Source organism: Heloderma suspectum, chromosome 6, assembly GCF_057233095.1.
Source record: "Heloderma suspectum isolate Gila_16-S chromosome 6, 16-S_ref, whole genome shotgun sequence".
Taxonomy (NCBI): Eukaryota; Metazoa; Chordata; class Lepidosauria; order Squamata; family Helodermatidae; genus Heloderma; species Heloderma suspectum.
In genome coordinates, this window is record NC_139463.1 from 69,327,606 (window position 1) to 69,339,485 (window position 11,880).

At 46.4% G+C, this 11,880-nt stretch overlaps 1 protein-coding gene across 1 annotated transcript; it reads right to left on the reverse strand.

Moving 5' to 3' along the window:
- Nucleotides 1–889: 889 nt before the first annotated feature.
- Nucleotides 890–11,094, reverse strand: LOC146341105 (uncharacterized). Its single transcript, XM_084807324.1, has 5 exons — nucleotides 10,975–11,094; nucleotides 7,145–7,388; nucleotides 6,933–6,995; nucleotides 6,408–6,569; nucleotides 890–1,113 (listed from the first exon to the last, which is right to left on the reverse strand). The coding sequence occupies exons 1-5, from the start codon at nucleotides 11,092–11,094 to the stop codon at nucleotides 989–991; spliced, it is 714 nt and encodes a 237-aa protein (XP_084663450.1). The 3' UTR covers nucleotides 890–988.
- Nucleotides 11,095–11,880: the final 786 nt, after the last annotated feature.

Genomic DNA, 11,880 nt, shown 5'->3' on the forward strand with positions numbered 1-11,880 from the left:
ACTGCCTGCCTGCCCCTGACCTACTGGTCCAGGTCACTGTTTCAGGGATTGTGATACTCTCTGGGTCATTCAATGTGTATTTCCACCCACGGCTCGGTTGATCCAGTGTAAATCTGGATCCAACCATGGAAAACAGAAAGCCCACTAGGGGAGCAATCCTATGGCTGCTAGTCAGCGGCTAGACAGCCATAGGATATGTGGGTTTCCAAGAACCGACCTCGGAGCCCGTGCTTTCCCCCCTTTCTGCGCTCAGAAGAGTAGAGCAGAGCAGCCAAAACGGAGTGTTCCAGGGCAGGGAAGGCGGAAATGCTGGTACGACACATCCCATGTGTTGTCCGGCAGCCTCCTCCCCTGCTCTGCAATCCCGTGGCTAGAAAGCTGCAATCGGCTGTCTAGCCACAAATGCAGGGCAGGAGAAGCGTGGAGGGAACGATCCCCTCCGTGCTTCTCCTGCCCTGCATCAGATAGGCGGTCACCTCCGAGTTTGGAGGCAGCCGCCTATCCCCATAGGATTGTAGTCGAAGGTTATGAAGCCCAGAGAGCTTCGGCTATGGGGTGGTACAGAAATATAATAAATGAAATGTTTGTAAAGAGAATACCACCTGGGCTGCTGGGAATGAGCAACCAAGAGGAAACTGGTATTTTGCTACTCTAAAGGGGCTGAGCCTTCTTAGTTCCCTATCTTCCTGTACAGCCCAGACAAACGATAGCCCACATGGACAAATATACATATATATATTTTTTTAGAGCAAAACGTTATTTTAATTAGGAAATAATAATGTTAAAGGTTGCTGAATCATAACGTGCTAAATGTAATCAGAACTCACAAATAAATGTTTCTGACTGAATATAACAATGTTCTGAAAAGAAAATTAATAACATGTGGATTCACAAATAAATATTTTTTATTGAGGGGGGGAAGGATGTTGATTTGCAAATTTATAAAGCAATTACAAAACCAATCAAATAATAAGAAAGACATTAAACATCAATCTTCCTGCTCATCATCATATTCCAGACCTTCCAGATGGCAGGTCCTGTGGTGGATCCATGCATTTCTCATTTTCAGAACTATCCGCTCCAAGCGGGAGATACGCTCCTCAAAATCTCTCACTGCAAAGAACAGCATGGTTTTTTGAGTCAGGCAAAACAACTGTTGTTTGAACAACGTCCAGAGGGGTAGTCATGTTAGACTGTCGCAGCAGAAAAATAGTAGACTTGTGGCACCTGAAAGACTGCAAATTTATTATGGCATAATCTTTTATGGACTGGAGGCCATGAATCCTAAATTGGCAGGAATATATATACATGGTTGCAGGGGTGGAGACTGAGGAGAAGTAAGGTCAGAGAGAAATGAAATGGAAAGAAGTACAGACTGTGACAATTGCATAAAAGTGTAAGGGTGCAAATCCTATGCATGTTTAGACAGAAAACGTCCTACAACTCCTTGCATTCCCCAGCCAGCCATGCTGGCTGCGGAATGCTGGGAACTGTAGGACTTTTTCCCTGTCTAAATATGCATAGAATTGTGCCTTAAAGGTATGCAATATTGCTACAAAAACTATTAACCAAGCAGTGCTGATGCTATCACAAACATCTTAGTGTTGGTTAGTATTGGTAAGCTCATTAACACATGTAGTGGGATAAAAACCCATTATCTCAATTCAGGCCACAGGTGAGAGAATTTAATTTTTGGATAAATTGTAATTCAGCAGCTTCATGCTGGAGTCTTCCTTTGAAGTTCTTTGTTCAAGAATTGCAGCTTTAAGGACAGGATGTTTTCCCAATGCCTGCCAACTTAGGATAGCACTTCATGCTTCTTATGAAGTGGACTCTAGTCCACAACAGTTTATACCATAACAAATGCGTTAAAGCCTCAATCCTATGCATGTTTAGACAGCAAAAAGTCATACAATTCCCAGCATTCCCCAGCCAGCATGGAAGTTGTAGGACTTTTTGCTGTCTAAACATGCATAGGATTGCGCCCAAAGTCTAGTTTAAGATGCCATAAGACTCCTTGTTGCTCACGCTGTTTTCACATAAATACTGTGTCAGTTGGTTTTGAGCAATGCCAAGGCAAATGCAGTAGGTAAAAGATTTTGAACACAGAAGGTATCAGTGTGGGAAGGAAGCTGTGATGTTACACATCTCTATATGTATAATCTGTAAATATAGTAATGTTTATTTATTTATTATTTATTTATTACATTTATATCCTGCCTTTTTTCCTCCTTAAGGAACCAAAGGCTGTGTCCATAATCCTCCTCCTCTCCGTTTTATCCTCACAACAACAGCCCTGTGTGGTAGGTTGGGCTGAGAGTCTGTGACTGGCCCAAAGTCACCCAGTGAGCTTCCATGGCCGAGTGGGGACTAGAACCCGGATCTCCCAACTCCCAGTCCAACACTCTCACCAATACACCACGCTGGCTCTCTAATGTGTTCCTGTTATGAGTCTATGGTTATGATTATGTGTTCCTGTTATATCTCTGATTTTATGGTGAGTATGTCTATGGTGGGAGAGGGATGATTGGCAGGAAGAATGGTGGCTTGCATATGTGAGCTGATTGGCTGAGAGAGTGAAGAGGGAGTGAAATGTGTGTGCTATATAAAACTGTGTTCTGTGCTGAGAGAGTCTGATAGTGGAGAGATAGAGGTGGTGAGGGATAAGATCAGAGATAGCAATGAGATTGGTTTGAGGAATGGTTTAGATCAGAGCTAGGATTTGTGAAAGGCAGGATTTTAGGACTGAGAACAGAGAGAGAGAGAGAGGTCTGTGGGGATTTGTGAAGTGATGGTTTGAGAGTGCGATCTGGAGAATAGTTTATGAGAAAACATATTGATAAAGCCTTTAAGAGTTACCAGTTTATTATTGAATAATCAATAAAACTTTCTTTGTTTATAAAACCTATGCCTTCTGCACTTGGCTATGTAAGGGGAAGGTATAAAGGGCCACCCAAGACGGACAGGTCATGGCGGAGAGTTCTGACAAAATGTGGTCCACTGGAGAAGGAAATGGCAACCCACTCCAGTATTCTTGCCAAGAAAACCCCATGGAACGTATCACAAGGCTAAAAGAGATGACGCCGGAAGATGAGCCCCTCAGGTCGGAAGGTGTCCAATATGCTACTGGGGAAGAGCAGAGGGAATTTCCAAGTAGCGCCAGAAAGAGTGAAGCGGCTGGGCAAAGCCGAAAGGACACTCAGCTGTGGATGTGCCTGGTGGTGAAAAGAAAATCCGATGCTGTAAAGAACAATATTGTTTAGGAACCTGGAATGTAAGTTCAATGAATCAAGGTAAGCTGGAGGTGGTCAAACATGAGAAGGCAAGACTGAACATCGACATCTTGGGAATCAGCCAACTAAAATGGACAGGCATGGGCGAATTTAATTCAGGTGACCATTATATCTACTACTGTGGGCAAGAATCCCTTAGAAGAAATGGAGTAGCACTCATAGTCAACAAAAGGGTGGGAAAAGCAGTACTGGGGTACAATCTCAAAAACGACAGAATGATCTCAGTACGAATCCATGGCAAACCATTCAACATCACAGTAATTCAAGTCTATGCCCCAACCACTGAGGCCGAAGAAGCTAAGATTGATTGGTTCTATGAAGACCTACAACACCTTCTAGAACTAACACCAAAAAAAGATGTCCTTTTCATCACAGGGGATTGGAATGCTAAAGTAGGAAGTCAAGAAATCACTGGGATAACAGGCAGGCATGGCCTTGGTGTACAAAATGAAGCAGGACAAAAGCTAATAGAGTTTTGCCAAGAGAACACGCTGATCATAGCAAACACGCTTTTCCAACAGCACAAGAGGCGACTCTACACATGGACATCACCAGATGGTCAATATCGAAATCAGACTGGTTATGTGCTTTGCAGTCAAAAATGGAGAAGCTCTATACAGTCAGTAAAAACAAGACCTGGAGCTGACTGTGGCTCGGATCATGAGCTGCTTCTTGCAAAATTTCGGCTTAAACGTAGGGAAAACCACTAAACCATTCAGGTATGACCTAAATCATATCCCTTATGAATATACAGTGGAGGTGACGAATAGATTTCAGGGATTAGACCTGATAGACAGAGTGCCTGAGGAACTATGGACAGAGATCCGTAACATTGTTCAGGAGGCAGCAACTCAATCCATCCCAAAGAAAAAGAAATGCAAGAAAGCAAAGTGGCTGTCTGATGAGGCTTTACAAGTATCTGAGGAAAGAAGGGAAGCGAAAAGCAAGGGAGAAAGGGGAAGATATATCCAACTGAATGAAGAGTTCCAGAGAATAGCAAGGAGAGACAAGAAGGCCTTCTTAAATGAACAATGCAAAGAAATGGAGGAAAACAATAGAATGGGAAAGACTAGAGATCTTTTCAAGAAAATCGGAGATCTCAAGGGAACGTTTTGTGCAAAGATGGGCATGATAAAGGACAAAGAAGGCAGGGACCTAACAGAAGCAGATGAGATTAAGAAGAGGTGGAAAGAATACACAGAAGAACTATACAGGAAAGCTCTGAATGTCCCTGATAGCCATGATAGTGCGCTCACTGAACTTGAGCCGGACATCCTCGAGAGTGAAGTCAAGTGGGCCTTAGGAAGCATTCCTAACAACAAAGCTAGCGGAGATGACAGTATTCCAGCTGAGCTATTTAAAATCCTAAAAGATGATGCTGTTAAAGTGCTACATTCAGTATGCCAACAAATGTGGAACACTCAACAGTGGCCACAAGACTGGAAAAGGTCAGTTTACATTCCAATTCCAAAGTAGGGCAATGCCAAAGAGTGTTCAAACTACCATACAATTGTGCTCATTTCACATGCCAGCAAGCTTATGCTCAAAATCCTACAAGCTAGGCTTCAGCAGTATGTGAACCGAGAACTACTGGAAGTACAAGCTGGGTTTCGAAAGAGGCAGGGGAACTAGAGATCAAATCGCCAACATTCACTGGATCATGGAGAAAGCAAGAGAATTCCAGAAAAATGTCTATTTCTGCTTTATTGGCTACGCTAAAGCCTTTGATTGTGTGGATCACAACAAACTGTGGCAAATTCTGAGAGATGGGAGTACCAGGCCACCTTACATGTCTCCTGTGAAACCTGTACGAGGGTCAAGAAGCAACAGTAAGAACCAGACATGGAACAACCAATTGGTTCAAAATTGGGAAAGGAGTACGACAAGGCTGTATATTGTCGCCCTGCTTATTTAACTTATATGCAGAGTACATCTTGAGAAACGCCAGGTTGGATGAATCACAGGTCGGAATTAAGATTGCCAGGAGAATTATCAACGACCTCAGATACGCAGACGATACCACCCTAATGGCAGAAAGCGAAGAGGATCTAAAGAGCCGCTTGTTGAGGGTGAAAGTGGAGAGTGCAAAAGCTGGTTTGAAACTCAACATTAAAACAACTAAGATCATGGCATCTGGCCCCATCACTTCCTGGCATATAGAAGGGGAAGAAATGGAAGCAGTGACAGATTTTATTTTCTTGGGCTCCAAAATCACCGCAGATGGTGACTGTAGTCATGAAATTAAAAGACGCTTGCTCCTTGGGAGGAAAGCTATGGCAAACCTAGACAGCATAGTAAGAAGCAGAGACATCACCTTGCTGACAAAGGTTCATATAATCAAAGCTATGGTTTTCCCAGTAGTAACGTATGGCTGGGAGAGCTGGACTATAAGGAAGGCTGAGCGCCGAAGAACTGATGCCTTCGAACAGTGGTGCTGGAGAAGACTCTTACGAGTCCCCTGGACTGCAAGGAGATCAAATCAGTCAGTCCTAAAGGAAATCAACCCTGAGTGCTCATTGGAAGGACAGATACTGAAGCTGAAGCTCAAATATTTCGGCCACCTAATGCGAAGAGAAAAATCACTGGAAAAGACCCTGCTGTTGGGAAAGATTGAAGGCAAAAGGAGAAGGGGATGGCAGAGGATGAGATGGCATGATAGCATCACCGATGCAATGAATATGAACTTGAGCACGCTCCGGGAGAGAGAGGAGGACAGGAAGGCCTGGCGTGCTATGGTCCATGGGGTCACGAAGAGTCGGACACGACTTAACGACTGAACAACAACAACAACAATAAAGGGAACAGTACAAGGTTATAAGTAAAGTCTCTGTGTCCTCATAGCATGAGGACAGAGTAAAAGGGTTGGACCTAAGCCTGAAAGGTCCTGTTGGCAGTGAAACCTGGTGCGTATGAAAAAAGTGGTTCCTCCTGGGGGTGAGAAAAGCCTTAGGGAATTCTCGGTTAGAGAAAGCAGGAATGCCACAGAAGCCTTCATTAAACATTTCCCCAAACCCTTCCTGCAGGCTGCAGCACAACCAATATGCATTTGGCATTCATGCCCTCTACTGCTTGATCAAATCCCATTATTAAAAATGGGAAGATCTCCACACTTACCTGTATGATCCATGGTCACCTGGATCCTCTGGATCCCACGCAGGATCTCATCCAGTGTGACCTTTCCTGGTGATCGAATGAAATAGTGTGGGTTGGTTTGTGTCCCTGCCTCTCTCGAGTCGATGTCTTCATTGGCCGAGGTGGACGGTTCAGCATCGTCATCTTACAAGAGGAGAGAAGGGGGGGAAGTGTGGAGGGAGTTAATAGCATGGCCGTCTCTTTAGCTTGCAGAAATTTCTGCTGTGCATTGGCAGGGGGCTTGGAAGCGTTCCACTCACCGTGGATAATACTGGGGTGGGCCGGGACACCAGACTAGCTGGCTTGCACGTGTTTGTTGCAAGAACAGGTGGGAGACTTGCAGTGGAGTAGTGCAACCTGCATAGTCCAAACCTGCATACTCTAATATACACTGACACATGGTTCTGGGGATTCAGCACCTGGAACAGGCATCTGGCGGGCACAGGTGGAAAGGTGATAGCAAAGAAGCATGTAGACAGTGACCCTTCCTTGGCTTTGCGCACAAACCTTGACCTGAAGTTCCCCGCGGCTGCTCCTCATCGTCTTCCTCGTGCCTCAGGATGTAGGCAACTGCCAAAACAGCAACAATACCTGGATAAGCCGCCTGTACTGCAAAATACTCAGTGTACCACACTGGCCTTCGTCAAACTGTCCTATGTACAAGGATGGCATGTGGAGGACAGCGGGGGAGGGGGATGCTTTGCCATGAGATGGGCCACTTGCGGCCCGCGGCCTAATTTCAAAAGCCCTCTGCACCACTTCAGATTTCTGGTAAGAGTGATTTGTCCTTCCCCCATCGCCCAACTGGTAGCTACAGGCAAGGGCGCTGGCACATGGCTGGTGGAGAGTGAGAGACACCTGTGGGTGCAGCGGGGGGCAAATATACAATAGGCCTGTGGTGTCAAAGCCACTAAGCCCAGCTATTTCACCCAGGCACAGGGCGTGTGGGTGGGTGGGCAGAAGCTGGTGGAGAGAGAGAGACACCCGTGGATGCAGCTAGGGACGGGCGGAACGCTTACCTCCGGGTCTGGGGGGGTGCCCGGGGGGAGGGAGGCAATCCGTCCCTCCCCCCTGGAATCATAGCCAGCGGAGTGCCAGCAATATGGCTGCCATTGATTGCTGTATCGCTGGCTGGGCGGATTGACTGCGGACACAAATGGCGTCCACTACGCCATTTGCGGCCATAAAGGTCTTCGTTTAAGCTAAATGCAGCCGTAGTGGACGCCATTTGCATCCCTGCTTTTTCACGCGATAGACTACACAAATATTTATGGCTGCATTTAGCTTAAACTAAGACTTTCACGGCTGCAAATGGCATAGTGGACGCCATTTGCGTCTGCAGTCAATCTGCCCAGCCAGCGATACGGCAATGGCGGCCATATCGCTGGTGCTTCGGAGCTGGCCAGCAGGGAGGATCCGGCTGGCGAGGATTCCTCCAGGAGGCGGAGGTAAGTCTTCCGATCCTTCACGGACTCCGAGGGGCTGGATTCTTTTGAATCTGGCCTCACTGGGGTCCGTGGAGCATTTCTCCCCCATCGCTAGGTGCAGCAGGGTGCAAATATGCAATAGGCCCATGGTGTCAAAGCCACCAACTGGGCTGGAAACAAACAAACCAAGCCTGCCAAGAGGGCATACTCCTTGAAATACAGAAGACAGTGAGTTCTGAGTTGGACTGGACTGGCCTGGGGCCAGAAACAAACAAACCAAGCCTGCCAAGAGGGCATATCCTTGAAATATGGAAGACAGTGAGTTCTGAGTTGGACTGGGCTGGCCTGGGGCCAGAAACAAACAGGCCATCTCTACACCAGCCTAAGATCCTGCATTTAAAACGGGGCTTTCTGCTTCAGTTTTAAATGCAGGATCACCACTGACTCCCTTTACATGTGCTTCCTTTTCCCCCTCCCCTTTCCCCTCCTTCTCCCTGTAGCAGAGTCTTCCATTATCTTTCGTTGATCTCACTCCTCTTCTTGCCGCTTGTCCTCTTTTCACGGAGGACTCCTTTTTTCACGTGCTTCCTTTTCTTCCTCCCCTTCCCCCTCCTCCCCATATCTGAGTCTTCCATTATCTTTCATTGATCTCTCTCCTTTTCCTCTTTTCATGAGGGAACTCAAGCAGAACACAAGTGGGTAATTTGATAGCTCATTATCTGCAATCTATTTAAAAATGGAACAAAGGGCATTTAGTGCAGGAGATGCCCTGGAGGGTCATGGTGTCACGTAAAGAGCCTGCAAACTTCTGTGAAGGAGCAATCTCAACCGCAGGATAAAAGCTCCATGTGAAGAAAACCACAAACCAATCCCAAGAGGGCATATTAACTGAAATACAGAAGACCCTGAGTTCTGAGTTGAACTGGACTGGAGCCAAACAAAACAAGCCTGGTAAGGGCACTTATTTATTGAAATATGGAAGACCCTGAGCTCTGAGATGTACTGGGCCGGAAACAAACACATGAAGCCCACATATTTGCACCGAGTTGGGGACCCATTCCCTCCTCCTCCTCTCCCCTTCCCCCCTTCATCCTCCTCCTCGCCCCCTCCCTGATCTTTTGCAAATTGATACATTTAAGGCACAATCCTATGCATGTTTAGACAGAGAAAAGGCCTACAACTCCCAGCATTCCCCAGCTAGCCTTTTCACTGTCTAAACATGCATAGGATTACACACTTAGAGAGAGGCTGTCTGGGCTTCAGAAGGCTTCAGAATAGCTCCGATCTCCAAGGCTGGTCTGATCCACTTCGGATCTCTACAAGGCACCCCCGAAGCAGCCCAATTCGCTTCGGTATTCGGATTTGGCACCAAAGCAATGCACAGCCCTACCAATCAGGAAGCACCACAAGTTAGCAATACTAACATCTCCCAGCCAACCCTATCCCATTTCTGCAACTGGACTAAGTCAGACCCAGAGGCAAGTCCAGGCCTGAGGGAGGCCTTCAGCTAGGTGCTTCTGATGGGCCTTCGGTGGCTGCAGTTATGGCCACCATCTTAGTTTTCCAGCAGTACCCTGGAAATTCTGTTGTTTTGCAGACTGTGAGGACATATACATATGTGTTCACTTGTTTTGCACACCTATGAGTTATAATGATATGTCGACGTGGCTAGGTGCCTCACGTCTGTACAACATATCCTTATTTTCAGTTGATACATTTTAGCTTGTGAGTTAAGCAACTCATGAAGGTTTTTTTTTTTTTAGTGGTTATGGGGTCCCAGGAAATCCCACAGGGCCAGATTGGGACCCCATTGAGGGCTGCATTTGGCCCCCAGGCCTAAGGTTTTCCACCCCTACTCTAGGGGAAAGTGCAACCCAAAACTGGCTCAGAAAGCTGCACCCCCCTGACAGAGCACTCACCCAGCCCAAATCAAGTTAATGAGAAGCCTTTTCTTGGGATATGTCAAGAGCTTGTGCTTCCTTGTACTGCAATATTCTGTTGTGGTATGCTCAGGTCTCCAGTGTGGTGCCTGTGGATACCTCTGTTGTCAGCTGCCTGGTTTCCTATCTCTCCTGATTTTCACTTTATTTCTTAAGATTTTTTTTTTTTACTTGGTGGGCATGTTAGAAAGCAAAGGGCTGCCCTCTAGCACCATCTCTATTTGGGTTCAAATTTATGTTTGGCGCTCAGATCCCATCTCTGCCTTGTACTCATGTTCTTGGGGAAGTTGCTTTTCTTTTAATGTCACCAGTTTGTCTTCAGGGGAAATGGGTGTTTTGTGACTGACCATGGCAGCCATTTTATGAAGGGGGAAGCCCCATTTTGTGAGCGCACCCACAACATTATCTCAACTTTCCAAATTTGCCCACCAAACTAAAAGGTTTGGGGACCCCTGTGATACAGAGATTCCAGAATTCAGGAAGTGATGGATGCAACAACAGGCACTCTGGAGTCCCATGAGGCAAAGGGCAGCAATGGAAATTCTCCTTGGCTCTATGAGGGAAGAGAAGCACTTGGGCTGGGTGTCCTGGAAACACAAGGTTTTACTTCAAGAGCAGTGAGGAAGGAGATTGTGACCGTTTGAGGACTACAGAGGCAAAAGGAAAAAAGTTCAGGCTGAGAGGCCTGGAGTTTTTTGTTGGGAGGGGGTATCCCTGAGAGGAGTGGTTTCATTTCCCCAGTTAAATTTCAGTTTCATTTCCCCAGTTAAGTTTCATCAGCTTTGAAGCAGTACTTTCGGTTTTGAGGGAGGAGGGTATATAAAGAGAGCGAGAGAGCCAGTAAGAGTAGAGCTGGGGAGACCAGAGTCTGAAGAGAGAGCAGGAAGTAACAGCCTGGAGAAGTCTAAGTAGGGTAAAGGAACTTGCATTTTGCAACTTTTATTTTCTCGTAATGCCTTTTGCATCACTCAGCTCTATTGTGTAAATACCTTTAGTTGTGATTTGCTTGCTTTAATTTGCCAGTAAACTGTTGTGGTTAAACCCTGTGGCTGGAGTGTCGATCACCCCTTGTCTACAGCCTAAACCCCATGTTACTAGGAAGGGGAAGGTAAAAGAAAGAAGGTGGGACTCTTAAGGAGGCAAGAAATCCTTAAGGAGTTGCTCAGAGGGTCCAAGTCATACCCTGACAGAGATGTTTGTACCTGGGACGTCTCGGCTCTTCACTCTGGGAACCAACTTTGGTTGTTCCACCTCCTGAGGTTTACAGTCCGGAAGGTCTTCTTTGCAGCAACTCCAGGACATGTTTACATTTTCCCCATCCTCCAAAGAAATGTCCTTTGTTTCTGGGCAGCAATGGAATTCCCTCGTCTACTGATTCAGGGGCTATTCTTTGTTCTCTCTGGAACAAAGTGCCTGGGAAGGGCACTAGGAGACAGCTGCTTCCCTCTTTTCCTGGGCAGCGTTGGCATTCCTTTTTCGAATGGGAATCCACAACCTTTCCAGCCTAGAGCAAAGTGAGGAGAATGTGAGAAATGGGGTATGCAGGCAGTATGTTCCACATCTCCCTGCCTGCATTGAGCTTGGGTCACCTCAGGGCGTTGTATGAATTTGCTGTCATGATCAGGATCTTGTGGAGAGCGCTTGAGCATCTAGATTACTGGCTGTTTCATATCTCTGTGCTGGAACCTCTCTCCAGGGGAAAGTTCTCTGCATGCTTATCTCTGTGGCAGAAATCGGAATTTTGGTTTCTAGTCCTCCATCTGAACCTCTGTGCTTCCTTGATGTTATCCAGCAGTTAATGCTAGTTGGGCACGTTCATGGAAGGTGCCTCTGCCTAGTTTTCTGGGGTCCCCCCTTCCCTCCCCTCCCAGTTCCCCACACCACAGCCTAAATGTTGTATTGCAAGAATCCCAAGACACCAGAGACAGCTACTTAAATGCTTCTTTATTCTAGGCCTTCACTAGGCCTTTCTTAAAACTGAAACTCAAGCGAAGTCTCACTCTCCAATCCTCCTGATTCCTCCCTTTCACTTCCTCTTCTTCCCCACTTCTTTCCATACCTACACTACAACTCCCAACATGCAGTTCA

What these genes read in the sequence shown, in the direction of transcription:
- LOC146341105 (XM_084807324.1), bottom strand. Translation starts at nt 11,094, where the DNA reads ATGTCCTGGAGTTGCTGCAAAGAAGACCTTCCGGACTGTAAACCTCAG. An exon ending in GTACAAACATCTCTGTCAGG is followed by an intron (nt 7,389 to 10,974) that starts GTATGACTTGGA and finishes TCTCTCCACCAG; the next exon opens with CTTCTGCCCACCCACCCACA. An exon ending in GCGGGGAACTTCAGGTCAAG is followed by an intron (nt 6,570 to 6,932) that starts GTTTGTGCGCAA and finishes TCCTCTTGTAAG; the next exon opens with ATGACGATGCTGAACCGTCC.